Source organism: Mastacembelus armatus, chromosome 14 (genome assembly GCF_900324485.2).
Source record: "Mastacembelus armatus chromosome 14, fMasArm1.2, whole genome shotgun sequence".
Lineage (NCBI taxonomy): Eukaryota > Metazoa > Chordata > Actinopteri > Synbranchiformes > Mastacembelidae > Mastacembelus > Mastacembelus armatus.
The window spans coordinates 18,456,126-18,471,288 of record NC_046646.1 but is presented as its reverse complement, the minus strand read 5'-3'; the positions used below and the strand labels follow the sequence as shown (position 1 = coordinate 18,471,288).

At 38.6% G+C, this 15,163-nt stretch overlaps 1 protein-coding gene across 1 annotated transcript; it reads left to right on the top strand.

Annotated features, from left to right (window-relative positions):
* Nucleotides 1-7,493: 7,493 nt before the first annotated feature.
* tpbgl (trophoblast glycoprotein like) lies at nucleotides 7,494-8,555 on the top strand. Its single transcript, XM_026329003.1, has one exon. It carries the CDS (start codon nucleotides 7,494-7,496, stop codon nucleotides 8,553-8,555), a length of 1,062 nt encoding a protein of 353 aa, XP_026184788.1.
* Nucleotides 8,556-15,163: the final 6,608 nt, after the last annotated feature.

The following is a 15,163-nucleotide window of genomic DNA, read 5'->3' as shown; positions in this document are numbered from 1 at the left end:
GGGTTCACAAACTGTATAGAGTAATTTTTTCCCCCATATAAGTGTTTGCTATCCTGTAATGATGTTTCCAGATATGAAAACTGAATATTGCTGACATTGTTCATCCTACTCCAGGGAACAATAACCTAGATGACATATTTCAAACCTCAAAAAGCAAATAAAAAATACTGAGGGGAAAGTCACCCTTGGGGAAACTTATTTATTTACTAACTTTATATTCTGTGGCTTCAGCATTCTCCTCTGCTGTCTTTGGTAGTAAATATCTTAACTGAACAATAAAAGGCCCTCAACTCTTTTTTCATAAATGCCTTAAATGTGTATCTGACAATCCAATATTAATATCAGATTTAGGAAGTATTTGCTTCTTATTTTGTGTGCATTTGATAAAGTATAGTTTGGCAGAGTCAGGTTTGGGTTTCTAAAACAGGCTGACATAAAACTATATATCTATCTTGTCGACCCAGCATGGGGTAAACGCTAAGAATAGGTCATTCTCTCTCTTCTGTCAAGATAAAAATAATGACTTCCACTGTTTAATTTGCTTCATGATAATAAATGTAAGATCATCTCCTCATTCTCTTTGTCCATCTATCCACGCCTCCCTTTTTCTGTGCATAACAGGCATAATGACACAAGTATTTTCAGCACTGTGTTGAAATGTGGATGGATGATGAAAACATTTGTCCATATGACTGGTAAAGTTTCTTGTTCATCAGTTATCACTCTCTGTAATGTAATATGATCTTTTATTATTCTCTGTAGGGAAATTTTCTTTTAATATTGTCCAAAAAGCGCAGGAGCTTTAGAAGCTGAAGCTGCAGAACAGGAAAGGGATTTTGGGGATTTGATGTGGTGTTCAAGGACACCAGCAGGGGGTAATACTTGTTGGTTCTCCTGTAAATATCAGGTCACAGTAGTGGTGGCAGTACATAAGCACCAAAAAGACCATGTAAAATATTTCAAGTAAAAATCTTTCATTTTTCAAAATGTGATTTGAGTGAAAGAACAGAAGTGTTTCACCCAAATGTACAAAGGGTCACAAGATAAATCTGAGAGGTCATTAGCTTGTTAATGAGGCAGGAAAGAAAAAACTGCCACGTAAATGTATATCAGAATTAGGCACTTTTTTGTTGGGTAATTAAGCACTCTGGAATGTGAAAAAATAATGAAATAAAACCTGAGAAGTGGAAACATGTCTCTGGTGGACGCACTAACAGGAAACAAGAGAAGGAGACCCAACAAGACACTGCTTTACTGCAAGGAGAACTAGGGAACTGCTACACTTTGACAATACATTGTGTTTTCCTTCATTATTAATATTTAAAATGTAAAAAAACTAGTAGCTACAGCTGCCAAATAAATATAGCAGAGAAAAATAGTACAATATGTCCTCTGAAATGCAGTTTAAAGTAGGATAAAATGGAAATACTCAAGTAATGTACCAAACATCAAAAACCATTAGTTGTACTTAGGTAGAGTTCATTTCCACCATATCTACTAACTTTTCCTAGTTACTCTTTCACCACAGACTGTCCTGGAGTTCTCACATCGCACATCCCTCAGCAACTAAACACACATTAATTATTGAACAAATGAGAAGTAGGTTTTTGCACTACACTGCTTGTCTGTCTCTATAGTGTACTGCTGTAGAGCAGCACCGCTTGCCCAGCAAAGTTCACCCTGACTCTGGCTAGATGTAAATTGCAGTTCAGCTGCTGATGGATAGAGGGTACTACGAGTCCGACTACGGTGCCCCCAAACATAAATATTGTCTAACTTTGCCACTTCATGACAGCACCAAGGTTTACTGAGAGCTGTTTAGGGAGTGATGTCAGGCTGACTCGCCACAGTCACCCAGTAAAAGTATATACCTCACTCTGAAAAAAATGGGCCTTAGACCTTTATTTGTTCTTTTTATTAACTATATTTTACAATATCTGCATAACCCAGTATTGGTATTTCATCAACACTGTCATCTGACTAGAGATGACCTCTACAGACTCTAGAAACTTTAATTCTTGTCTTTTACCAGAACCCAAATCTAAACCCTGACCCTCATCAATGTTATTCCTTATTCCAGTCTTAAATTTAAAGTAGCCATCAAAAGTGTGTCTAACACAGTATTATATCACATCAAAGACTTTTTTGACACCTTATGGCAATGTGCTTGCAAATCGAGTATCACCACTGTAGCAGTTATCTAAATGTGATATGACCAAAATTATAAAGAACATTTGTTTATATATTATGTTATTGTGTTCAAGAGAAAACTTTGTAAAACAAAAAAAACTTCCAATGCAACATTTATAAAACAAATACCTAAAAGACAATTGGAATTAAATCCCCTTTTCCAAAACATTTTACTTGTATAATGATACTGAAACATGATCACCCAGGACTGTGACTGATAAACCCTTTCTAACAGGACTGGCAGCAGGGCTGTGGCTTGCTCCGACTCAGTCAGCTGGTTCACTTTCCAAGGTGTCACCGATACACTTCACCCATCAGCAGGAGTGTTTTAAGTGCCATAGGTGCCTTGGTATCATGAGTCGCTGACAGCCAGAAGGACAAACAGCGGTCACCTGAACATCAGATATCAACCGTTTTGTAATTCAATCTAAATAAAGGCACTGCAAGTCAAGTATCTATATCATTTCCTTGTTACGTGATTGTTAGAAACTTAATGTTCTTCACGGACCAGGGGAAGAGATGGAAACCAAACCAACTGGCTTCTAAGTACTAACTGTAAAACCATAATGGCTTTTGGGAGTTAGAAATACACATAAAGTTGTAAATATGTGTTTACCTCTTTATGTGGTGTCGACAATGTTTCAAAGGCCTACACTGCCAGTCAAAAGTATGGACACATATTCTCACTGAATTGAAAGTGTGTCCAAACTATTGGAGAGAGGAAAGTGTATGAACTATTGATTTTCATATCATATTACACTCAGACTCACAAATGTAAGTATTTGAGTACTACGGATTACTACTGAGTGAATGTGATACAAGAAAAAAAAAAGGCACAGCCCCTCATCAGGAGTGTAATGTGAAAAAAACGATGAATTTATGCATTACTGTAATTATAAGGTTTTAAAACATTCTTCAACTGCAAACTTCAAATGAATTATGAACTAATGGAATATTCTAATGGGATATTATATTATACCTATCATTAGACTTTTTAAATAAATTTATATTTCACTAGAATATAACAAAAAGAACTGACCATAAAAAAGTCATAGTTCTTTACAACTCTCTCTTATATATGATCCTTTATGTGCCTCTGAAAATCCCAGAATCTTACAAAGCTCATTTATTGCACTCTTATGTCCACCTGCATGTATTTAATCCTGTTGTGTTATGACACAGGCTCAGTGATCCCTCAGATCACTCTATAGTTTTCTACAAAGAGTTATCAGCAGCTAACTCCTCTGACTGAGTGATTTGGCTTTGTATGGCCTGTTATGTATGTCTGGCGGCGGCTCACTCCATTACAAGTCTAACTGACTAATTAATGGACATATGACACCAGCTCCTCAAGATACATTTACACCCTCATCCCATGAGGCTCTGCCTGGACTCCAGTGCATTTCTTTACTCCTCACCCCTATACTCTCATCGCTCATTTCTTATTCAGCAGGTGGTGGAGTACTGTTTAAGAGGCAGGGCTGCAGATAGACAGATGGACAGATTGAGGGACAGGTGGACCAGACAAATAGAGGTGCAGACTGCGTTTGGGATGGGATGGTAGCGTAAGCTGGAAAGAGTGAAGTGGGTGACGTGTTACTATCTTTGCTGCTCTTTGTATGGAGGGGGGATCTGAATGAGTCCTGATCTCCATCTGCCTATGAGCACAGTGCACCCACAGCAGCACACAGTGCATGGAGAAAGATTAAAGAAGATTTTACATGGAATTACTGTTACTCATGGGTGTACCACAATATGTCCTCTAGCACCCATCTTAGGGGACAGCAGAGGTATAACAGAGAGAGTGTCTGTGTGCATGTGTGTGTGTGTGTGTGTGTGTGTGTGTGTGTGTGTGTGTGTGTATGCTTCTAACAAATAATGATCCTATACAGCAATGTACAGTACAAAGCTGCTCAGGTCACCTTTCTAATTAAGAGAAGTATATTTCTAAGTTCTTCAGTCTCTGCAGAGCATGAAAGAAATTTTCACTTTAATTCAAGTTTATTCCTCAGCTTTAAGTACTGTTCATGCAGAACCTAAATGACTATAATCTATCAAAGGTAAGAAGAATGACAGAATCCATGGAAGATGAATACTGCAAACTCCGGAAAGGAAATCAGCCAGTTATTTAAATGTCAGAATTTCAGAATGATTATGGGAAAAGTAGGAAAAGGGAACACCTTACACCATAATGTGGTGTAATAAAATAACACCTCAAACTACAGCTTTGAATGTTATTTGAATCATCTGAACATCTATTTCACCACCCAAACTTCACACTACCTGAATTATTATCACGCAGAGGATCAGCTAAATATGGACCGTAAGTGTACTCAAACACCCTTTGGCAAAGGTCAACATATGTAAATGTGTGTTCGGTCAATAAAGATGCTTCAAAATCTCTAAGTTATTGTATTTTTCCAGTTGCACATTCATGTTCACATTGTGTTGAATTACACTGGGCGATATAACCTTACACCTAAAAGACTGAATAGTGTACATGTATGTCCTTTACTTGGGTCATATTGGATCGTATTAAATATGAGTCCAGCATGTGACAGTGAAAGTATGTGCCAGCTGGAGGGAGGAAGAAGCAAAGACCAGGCTTGCTATTAAAACAAGGTTAATGAATGACAAGTGACACAGCAAGGATGAAGGAGGAAACCAAAATATGGGGTGTGTGAAGTGGGAGCAGTTTGCAATGGTTATATACTTCTACACACACCAAACACAGAAAATGTTATCATGTATACATAATGCACAGTACATACATACACACATACAAAAACAGTATGGTGCTGCTAAGTTCTCATGTGTACTAGAGCTGTCTGAAATAACAACACGCTCACAGTATAGAAAGAAAACTCCACGCCATTAATGGCAAATGGTCACTCACTCATGTTTACAAACACACACCCTGTAGCCAGGCGATAGGGATGGGCAGCCTTGAGTAAATCAATTACGAGGTTCAGTGTCAACTTGAAGGCCACAAGGAGGCCACCATAACAATATCCCAGCAACAACAGCCGTCACTAAATCAACTCACTGCACCAGCAGATAGAGCGTACACCCGTGGAGCAGGCACAGGGGTATTGAGAGGAGAAGAGAAGGACTAAGGAGATATTCTTGTCTGTTCTGAAGAAGAAATACTATCCCATATGCCTTTATAGGCAAAACAACCTGATGTTAATATGCTCTATGTCCTTATCAGGAGCAGCAGGAGGAGGGCCATCGTAAACCATTCTATCCTCTTCTGTCCGGTTGTCTCTCTGTCTCAGTTTCTCATCATCTCCCTCTGTAAATATAGACCATTTACATTCCCACAACAGCCATTTCTGGCCATCCTTTACAGAGGAAGTGTTCTTGAGTGTGACAGCAATCAGCTCACCAGTGCCACAGCTCCTGTTTTCAGAGCTTCTATTCTTTTTATTGCACATTAAAGGGATAGTTTGTAATTTTTGTTTTCTTGTCAAGTTTTAGATGAGTAGATCAATACTCCTCTCATAACTGTTCTTTTTATTTTATAAGTTATGTCACTGAGTCAGTTGTGAGTTTCTAATTTTTTGGTAAGTATTCATGTAATTTACATGCACTAGTGCCAAAACATTTCATGTGTGGGTCCAAAGCACTGAAATAATAAATAGAAAAATACAATTTCTATGAATACTACAAACACAATCGTCACTACTACACATTACAGGTTCCCCAGAGAATTGTCATCATATAGATGTGTAAAACTGAAAAGACTGGCACTTAAATACAAGGCAGCTTGCAGATATAATGAGTTGTGCTCATTGTGACAGGGCAAATGACAACTTGCTGTTACTCTGCTGCTGCTTTATTTGATTACACACCAAATTATCTCATTTGTACTTGGTTTGTTGACAGGCCATTGTGGTCAGATCAGTCTGACACTTGTTGCTGTATCCAATATGTATGAAAGATTTGACCACACATGATTACATGTGACAGTGAGTAACAGATATTGTGGCACATATCGTACATGGCAGTATTTGGTAATTATTTCTTTCAGTTGTTTTCTGTAGTGCTTTTCTCTTCTGTACTGTTCATGGTGATGAATCTGTTTACTTTTAACAGACTCTTTATTTCCACTTATTTGTTCAGTGTCCTCTTTTGACCACTCAGAGCTAACTGCAGTGTGTCACCATCTGGAGCTATCTATACTTGTATATAAAACAATTCTGTTATTACTGTCCCTGCTTTCTTTATAACAGAACAAATCAAATATTTTTCACAGCAAAGTAACGTGCTGCTCTGTGGAGCTGTCCAAGGTTCTGAACCTCTTAACAGTTTTCCTGGGAGGAGTCCTCCTTTCAAGATCTCTTTCTTGATGATTGTTAACTTACACTACTTTATTACTGGGATCCATTTTCTGTGCTACCACTTTTTGTTTGTGACATTGACTAATCATTGTGTTCAGCACAGAATAACATTGGTTAGTGGAGGAATGGTCTATAACTCATCTAAGCATCGACGTAGAGAGCCTGACCAACATTGTGAAAGCAAGTTATCGCTCTAAATAAATGGATCAGTCAGAAAGAACTGACCAAGGCCCCATTAAACAGACTTCACTGGCCTCATTCAATTACAGCAGATGATTTGCTGTAAATTAAGGCTGTAATAATGGAAACATGATGTGGAAAGGAAACAACCAACTTTCTTGGAGTTCAATGATCCTGAAACAATCAAGTGAGATAGGAACATTTGGTTTTGCAGTTACATTTAACACAACGAAGAACATTTTTAACCACTGAGCAAGGCACCATTACTTGTGAATATCAGGTTTTTCCAACGTCAGGAATGATATGCTAACTGGAGGACAAATAAAAGTTGCAACAACAATAATAACAGTAATGTACAGTTCTGGACAGTAATGGACAGTACATTATGATAAAAGTACTTGTATTGCAATGTACTTCTCTCTCTCTTCCTCTTTCCCCCCTCTCTCTCTATCTCTCTCTTTCTCTCTCTCTCTCTCTCTCAGTGACAGGCGTCAAAAATACCACCAAAGGAGCACGGATCAGCAGCTTTCCACGCAGCCACACTCGGCTCTTGTTCATTGCTCCAATGTGTAAATATCCCAAAGAAAACTCATATTTTCTCGAGATAGAGACGCGGATCGCCGAGATGACAGTGGGTAGAGCGGCTTTTCTATTTTGATGGTTCAAAGTAACCGATCTCGGTCAGATTCGACTTTACATGCCTGGGAGGATTGTAGTCGGTCGCTTTCTTCGGAAGACATATCGACATATACCTGCTTTGGCACCAAAATGAGGGAGAAGATGTTGATATTTTACAGTGCCAACAATTCAAAGAGTCTGTTTCCTATTTGGAATCAGTGGTGTTTATGTTACGTGGCTGTGGTGTGTTTGTTGTTTTCGCCTGTCAGGACGGATGATGCTTGCCCGTCATCCTGCATCTGTGCCAGAGAGTCGGGGACGGTGACCTGCCGTGATGGAGACGAAACTGAGGTACCGGGAAACATACCAGAGTGGACGTCCACCATGATACTCAAGGGGAGAAACATCTCAACTTTACAGCGCGGTGCGTTCATGACCAACGACACGGAGTTGGAAATGATGACACTCTCGCTGTCCTATAACGGGATCCAGGCTATTGAACCCTACGCCTTCCTGGGACTTCCCCGATTGCATCTGCTGGATCTGAGCCACAATCGATTGGAGTCTATCTCAGCCAGGGCTTTCCATGGATTAACGGAGCTGCGCTCTCTTTACCTCAATTACTCCATAATGCCTCAGGCAACGGCGCAGCTAATAAGTGCGCTCAGCACTCAAAGTTTGCGCAACCTGCACAGACTGGAGTTGACGGGGAATAGACTGACTTCGATCCCCCTGATCAGATTAGATATATACAATCTTCACGCATTAGTACTGATAAATAACTCCATAGAGACCATCGGGAGGGAAAACGTAACCAATTTGTACCAGCAACGGCGATTACGCGTCTACTTGTCCTTAAACCCGTTTCGGTGCAACTGTGACCTGGAGGCGTTTTACTACTGGTTGAAGAACTCATCCCAGTGCCCGGATGCGGGGCGTCTCCTGTGCAGTGAGCCGGAGGCCAAGAGGGGGAGTCCTGTGGATAAGCTCCGGGGAGAGGACGTGGATTGTATGAATGAGAACCTTGAGGCGGTGTCCTATGTCTTCCTCGGTATAGTGTTGGCTCTGATCGGGGTGGTTTTTCTAATGGTCCTGTATCTTAACCGAGGAGGCATCAAACGCTGGCTTAACAACATCAGGGAGGCGTGCCGAGACCAGATGGAGGTCTACCATTACCGCTACGAGCAGGACTCAGACCCGAGACTGGCCAACGTGGCTGTTTAACATACCCAAACAATAGACCAGCGCTGGGGGGACAGGGCAGGCAATGTTTTATGTACTTTTTCAAAGAGACACTGACCTGTCCCGATCAGAACCAATAGTTTTTAATACCAGTTTAATCACTGCTACATCTGACCTATAAAGAGTCCCTGGGATATGCACAGAGCCACAGGTGAATGATATAAGAACTAATAAGTGTTTGTTCATCTTACACCAGTGAATTCTTAAACTAACAGTATACATATTGTATATATACAGTAAGTATTTCCTCAAGACAGAGAGATGCCGTTCATGTGTAATTTAAGCAGCTTATTAGACTTAGTATTATTTATCCTCTTAATCAAGAGAGAAATATACAGTAAAGTATATATGCAAGTTTCTGATTTGAAAAGCTGGAATGAAATAGTGAATCACTTAAACCCTCAGACTGTCTAAAGTCTGGAGTGCCATGTTTGTTTGAGCAGGCAATGCTGGAGCAAACTGTCATAGTTCATCAACCACATGGGATGAGTTACCAACTTTGTATTTATAAACACTCTTATCTAAAAAAATAAAATGTAGCATTTGACCCCAGGTCAGTTTATCAAAGGGTTAAACGCAGAGTAGAAAGACTAACCATGCATGTGACTGTTGTAGGCCTAGAAAACCAAGTAACATGTTAATAAAAGGTCAAATAAAAACTGACTTAGCAGTGTTCTTTATGTTGCTGCATCTTATCCTTCACTCTATGAAGCACTTTGAGGGAAACAGGAAGTTTTCCTTGTAATTTTTTCATTTGTGAAGTGTCAGAACATTTGCGCTCTGTGAAATAAAGAAAAAAACACTAACTCTTACTCTGAACTACAGCAAGATGTCATATCGTCAGGCCTAGGCTATCTCATCTGCTCCTTTTTAAGGCACCGAAGAAAGAAAGCAAAGAAAGATTGGTGGAGGTGTGCACGGGGAGATAAAATAGAAAAGCAGTGTTAATCTCATCAGTGCTGTGACTAATAAACCACGGAGAATAATGATTGACCTGTGAAGTCATTATCTCTCTATGGCCCAGAGCTCATCAACCCTGTTAACTAAAGGTCTACATTAGTAAGACAGGGGTTTTGGAACCAAGGTCAAACATGCAAAGCTGGAAAGCTGTGTGTGTGTCTGAGAAAGTGTGTGTTAATTTAAGTTCGCCTTGTAAAAACACAGTAGCAGTAGTCAGCCGATGTAAGGCAAGTTGTAGTATAATATAATGTATAATAAATATAAAACAACAAATACCACTTATAATTTTTACTTCATTTTCACTACACTCTTGATGTGAGTATTTCACTATGTCAGTAGTATAGGAGATGACTCTACATCAAAATAATTCTACATCATATAACATGGCAGTGGACCAAACACTGTCATGTTATATGTGGAGGCAGAGGAAATGGAACCTAATCATATGGACAGCAGTGTCCAAGCACAAAAGTATGCTGATTTGAGAACACACACTTAATGTAGGGTAGAGACACAGCATTGCTCTCATTTAAATGCCAACATCAGCTTTCCAACATGCTCCCAATGACAATGCTAACATGCTTTTGTTTAGCAGATGTAATGTCTACTATGTTCACTGTGTTAGTTTAGCATGTTAGCATGCTGACATTTGTAAAATAACACTAAGCATCAAGTAAAGCAGAGGCTGATCCTTCAGATTTGCAGGTACCGGGTCATAAACCAGCTCCTGGACAAGTTAAAGTGTTTGACCTGATGATGGAAAAATTAAACCTACAAAAATACACCTCAAAATCACTCAGGGAAAATCATGGGATTACTGAGGTCCATTCTTCCTTTGAAAACCATAAATGTTGAATGGCAGTTTATCTAATAGTAAAAAAATATCATTTGATCAGTGTGTCAGTAGAAGACTAAAATAGTCTTTTTAATATTCAGGATCTTTGTATATTTGGCTTGGAATTGCTCCCATTTGTTTTGTATTTTTCTACATTCTTCTTAGAAATACAGGATTTCTTCTGTGCTCTACATCCCCACACTCCCTCTGACTCTGTCTATTCCCCCTCTCTCTCCTCATCATCCAGGTAAATGACTTTATCCAGCTGAGTGACTTTGTAAGGACACAGGGACAGGGTTTAAGCTGAGTCTAGCAAAAGGGAAGAACGGCAAAATAAAGATAAAGAAAAGGCGTGTACAGAGAAAAGATTCATTAGAAGTCTTCAGTCTGGGCGCCCAATGTCCTTGCCTTATTTAAAGTGATGACTCATCGTCTTGCTCTACATATGACTGTCTGGGAGGCCAAAGTCGAACTACAACCTGAGGGAAAGGAATGAAAAAATGTCACGTTTTTGTTGAATAATTTGCTTCTTTCAGGGAATTCAATCATATCTGTGCATCTAAACTTCAGGGCATTTTTAAAATGGCCTTCAACTTTTCTCCACTGGAACAATTTTACCATAATGTGCAGTCCATCAGCCAACTCATTCAAAAGTATGGTTATCTTTACACATGACTCATTAGGTGTTACAGATTGGACATATAAGCAAATGTGATATATGGTAAATAAATGCTCAGTGTCTGCTGAAGTGATTAGGGGCCTCTTTGGATGCTGAATGTTTTCAGAATTGAATGATAATTTGTAGTCTTCTACAAACTAGACTTGACTTTTCCCTTATCACGTCTAGTCTGGTGATTAAACACTAGTTGTGCCTCTGCTGCTGTCTGAAGATAAGGGAGAAGAAAACTAGAGGTGTTGCTGTAGGCTGGAGGGGGTTGAAAGTTCAATCTTTCAGGTTGAAAACTGTTTGAGTTAATCTTTCTATAATGTCCAGTAGTTCAGCGTTTCATGAAATGATTTCAGCAACAGTGGTATTTTCTCCCAAAGTCTTCAGCTTTATTTTCAGACTGTGTTTTAGTTGTCATTATATTGAAAACACTACGCTTGTCAGTTTCAGAAATTCTTCAGTGGGATTGCTGGCTGGCCCATTCCTTATTAATTATTTTACAGTGAGTGAAACAACACCCACCTAAATGTTACATCGTGAAAAACTGTCTTGCACTCATACCACTAATATCTGTGAGGAAGCCAGGTAGAAATTCACATCCCTTGGTGAAAAAAGGTTAACCAACCAAATGAAGTTATTACATGACACTGCCAGTGGTCAGGAGTATGACAAGGGAAGCCAGTTGCACTTTGGTAAATCATGGCATGTTATCGACATCACCTGACAGAATTGTGTCTTTAGTATTGTCCATTTGACACTAGTTTTTTTATACTGATACTGATATAAACATTTGGGAGTTTATATGCTCATCTAGTGTCCATTATTGTTCACTCTCTCTGCTTGAGATTTGATGCTAGCGATTGGAATGCAAGAGATTCCCAGAAGAGCTCTTGTGAGGAAGTACAAGTCAACGAGCACCTGTTAAACCAGCACTTAAACACACACAGATCTGAATATGTGTAGACAAGGGTTAGCAATTTGACAATTATCATGCTTACTCTAAATTAAAAGGCTGCTTTAAGACACATCTCAATGACGCACTATTAATGTGTACCTCCAAAAATTTCCTTCCTATTTTACCTGTTAGAGAGGAGATTAGAGACTCCTCATAGGTTCTTATGATAATGTCACCTTCTTAAAAAAATAAGTCATTTTTTGACAAAAATGATTTTTTTGCCTAAGTGAGCTTCATGATGCAGGCCACCTCTGGTAAAATCCACTAAATCCTCAGTTGTACAGATCATGCAATTCTAACCCCATAATATAATTGCCTATGTCAACAGTGTGACTTAGGCAATTTTAATTTGCCCAAGTCACAAGACAGAGTGACTTAGGCAACTTTATAAGCTTTTCAAGATGGCAGCCACTTCAAAAAGAAAGACACTCCTCCTAGCTCGTGAAGTTATTGCCATAATACAGGACCCAGACTCCATTGGAAAGTGATAAGATTCAAAAACCCAGCAAAGATAAGGTGGAGGGAGAAGTGAGGAGATGCATGTGTCTTTTCTTTTTGTTTAATTGTTCAGTTGTGCTTTATTGTGCACAGAGTTGAACAATCATTTCACATTATCAGAGATAATGATAATGATCATCAAAAGATGACCTACCATTTGTTTGGTTTATCTAAGAGTGATTACAGTTTTGCTGTTTGAGTTTGCGTTTACTGAATTAAAGGGCCACCCACTGCTGAGTTTCTGTGTGCTCCACTACTATTTTCAAATGTTTGTGGCTTACACTTCCCAATGGTCTGTCACAGCAGTGGGAAAAAAAAGAAGTGCACTGTTTTACCGAAGTCATTTATTCCAGAAGTAATTTGGCCAAAGTCAGGTTCAAAATTGAGTAAGTTGCAAAAGCAAGTTCCTAAATTGGCCTAAGTCATCTAATCCTCTTATGTTACACAACTGATTGACAGCATTATTTGCATGTAAATAGTCATGTGTTGTCATAACCTCTTTGTGTGAAATGATTAATAAATATAATATACTAGATATAAGTAAGATGGCGCCGCGGACGTCCGCCTCGGTCTGGAACTCTCCAGTTGTTTTATTACTGTACTGCACTGTATATCTGATTCAGTTTTTTGAAAAACATGAAAATATGACTTAGGCCATTATTGTAAGAGGGTGACGATGAATGAAATAAGTGGATATTTGAACTGTATAGGGGTTATTTGTAACAAGAAAGTTCATTAAGCAGCACTAAGTGGTAATGTCATCACAAATGAAGCTGATTAGAAAGACTCTCAGTCAAAAAGACAAGGGCGAATCTTTTCTCTGGGGTCACCTTGTCTTGTTTGATGGTAAATGCACCCTCAGGGAATACTATGGATTTAACATGTCATCATATTATTTTGTTGACTTCATACATCCAAAGCTCCCACACAGTAAGATAAGCCCACAGCGACTATCACAAAAGTGCTATACAAGACTGATATTAATATACTTCTCGATCTGGGAGATAATTATGAAATCAAGCATCAGTCCCTGCTTAAATTTGCACTACATCACTTACTGTTTACTCTGCAGTGCAAAGACAAACTACTAATTCTGATATAGTGAACTTTTTTGACTTATACTCTTCTAGGCTATTTGGGATTTAATCCAGACCACATCAATCTGCAGTCCTGGTCTCGGTTTCAATTTATCCTCTACTGTAGATAAACAGTTTTCTGGTCAATTGGTCTTTGACCAGGATCAAGGTTCTGTCTTAATAAGCTATATAGATGTCTAATAGAAGTATAGATGTAATCTCACACTGCAGGATAAACATTAATCTTAAATTATTTTACCTGCTAATTTTAATCATGTGCTTTCTTGCATGGGCCCAGGTGTTTATTTTGAAATAGTTAATGAGGTTAACAAGAATCACAAACATGATTCCAGGTTACCTCCTAGTTCCTCCTAGAACTCAAACAGTCCATTGACCACTGGTTCCAAACATTTTTGGATTGTGATCCCTTAAACTAAAGCAATGCCAATTTGTGACTCAAGTAATCCTCAGCTGCGTTATTTACAGGTCATGGAAAAATTTATCCTCTGACCCCTTGTCAAGGTCATGAACCCAGGTTGTGGATTGGACAATGACAAATGTTTTCCCCATTGTCCCTCAGGAGGTTAATCCATTCATGATTTTAAGTAATGTTTTGCATTCTATAGTAGTTACGCACAGCAGACCTATGCTTGTGTTTCTAAGCAGAATTGTGTTCTACTTATGAGACAAACATTTCCACATTGCTCAATTAGGCTGTAAAGCATTTGCTGATTTTCCGTATTACATTAGATTAAAGAAAACCACTATGGCCTCAGTTTACTTACAGAATTGCTTACTTACAGAATTGTATTGTTTTTTGTTTTTATCACTGAAACAATCTTAAAAAAACATTTTTAAAAAAAATAATAAAGCATTTAGATGCATTTTAAAAATTATTCATCCTAATTATTTTGAAGCATTAATGTTCAATAAAGCTCCCATAAATCACACCAAAATCTATTTTAGCTCTGCTAATTAGTTGGCAGTGAGTGTGCTTGAATAGTATGTGTACAGTCTCTAATGGGTATTTTCTCATTCAAATGGCCCTCAAAAAACTGCAGTCTCAGCAGTATTAATATTTCATGCTGTCCTTCACGCTGATACTTTACTGGTCATACCATTGCCCCATTAGCTCAAAGAAAACAGCATCTGCTCTGACAACCTGTCAATCACTTCCTAAGCGAAAGCTCTTTCTTCTCAGTACAGCCTCAAGCTGATCTGAATTTCAACATGCAACCACAATAAATTCTATTACAGTACAATACTTTCACAATTTTTACTGTGCTCATTTATATTCACATATGAAAAGGAATTGGAAAACAAAGCACCTACAATTTGTCATACTGGTGCTCCTATTTTATCAAAATTACATAAAATGCAGCAGAAAAACTCACTGATGTGCATATATGAGCTCACAGTAAATTTCTGTACCTGTCTGAAGAAATCCTGTTCAGTTCTGTGCCATTAAAATCTTTAAACTGTGTACTACTGCCCTCATGTGGCAGTAAGACAAAATTAATGGGCATGTGTTATATATAGACGTGTATTACTCACCAAAGCTCCTCAACACTCACTCAGCCTCACCCATCAATTACAGAA

Excerpts from the sequence above, each read along its gene's own strand:
- tpbgl (XM_026329003.1), top strand. The coding sequence starts at position 7,494 with ATGTTGATATTTTACAGTGCCAACAATTCAAAGAGTCTGTTTCCTATT.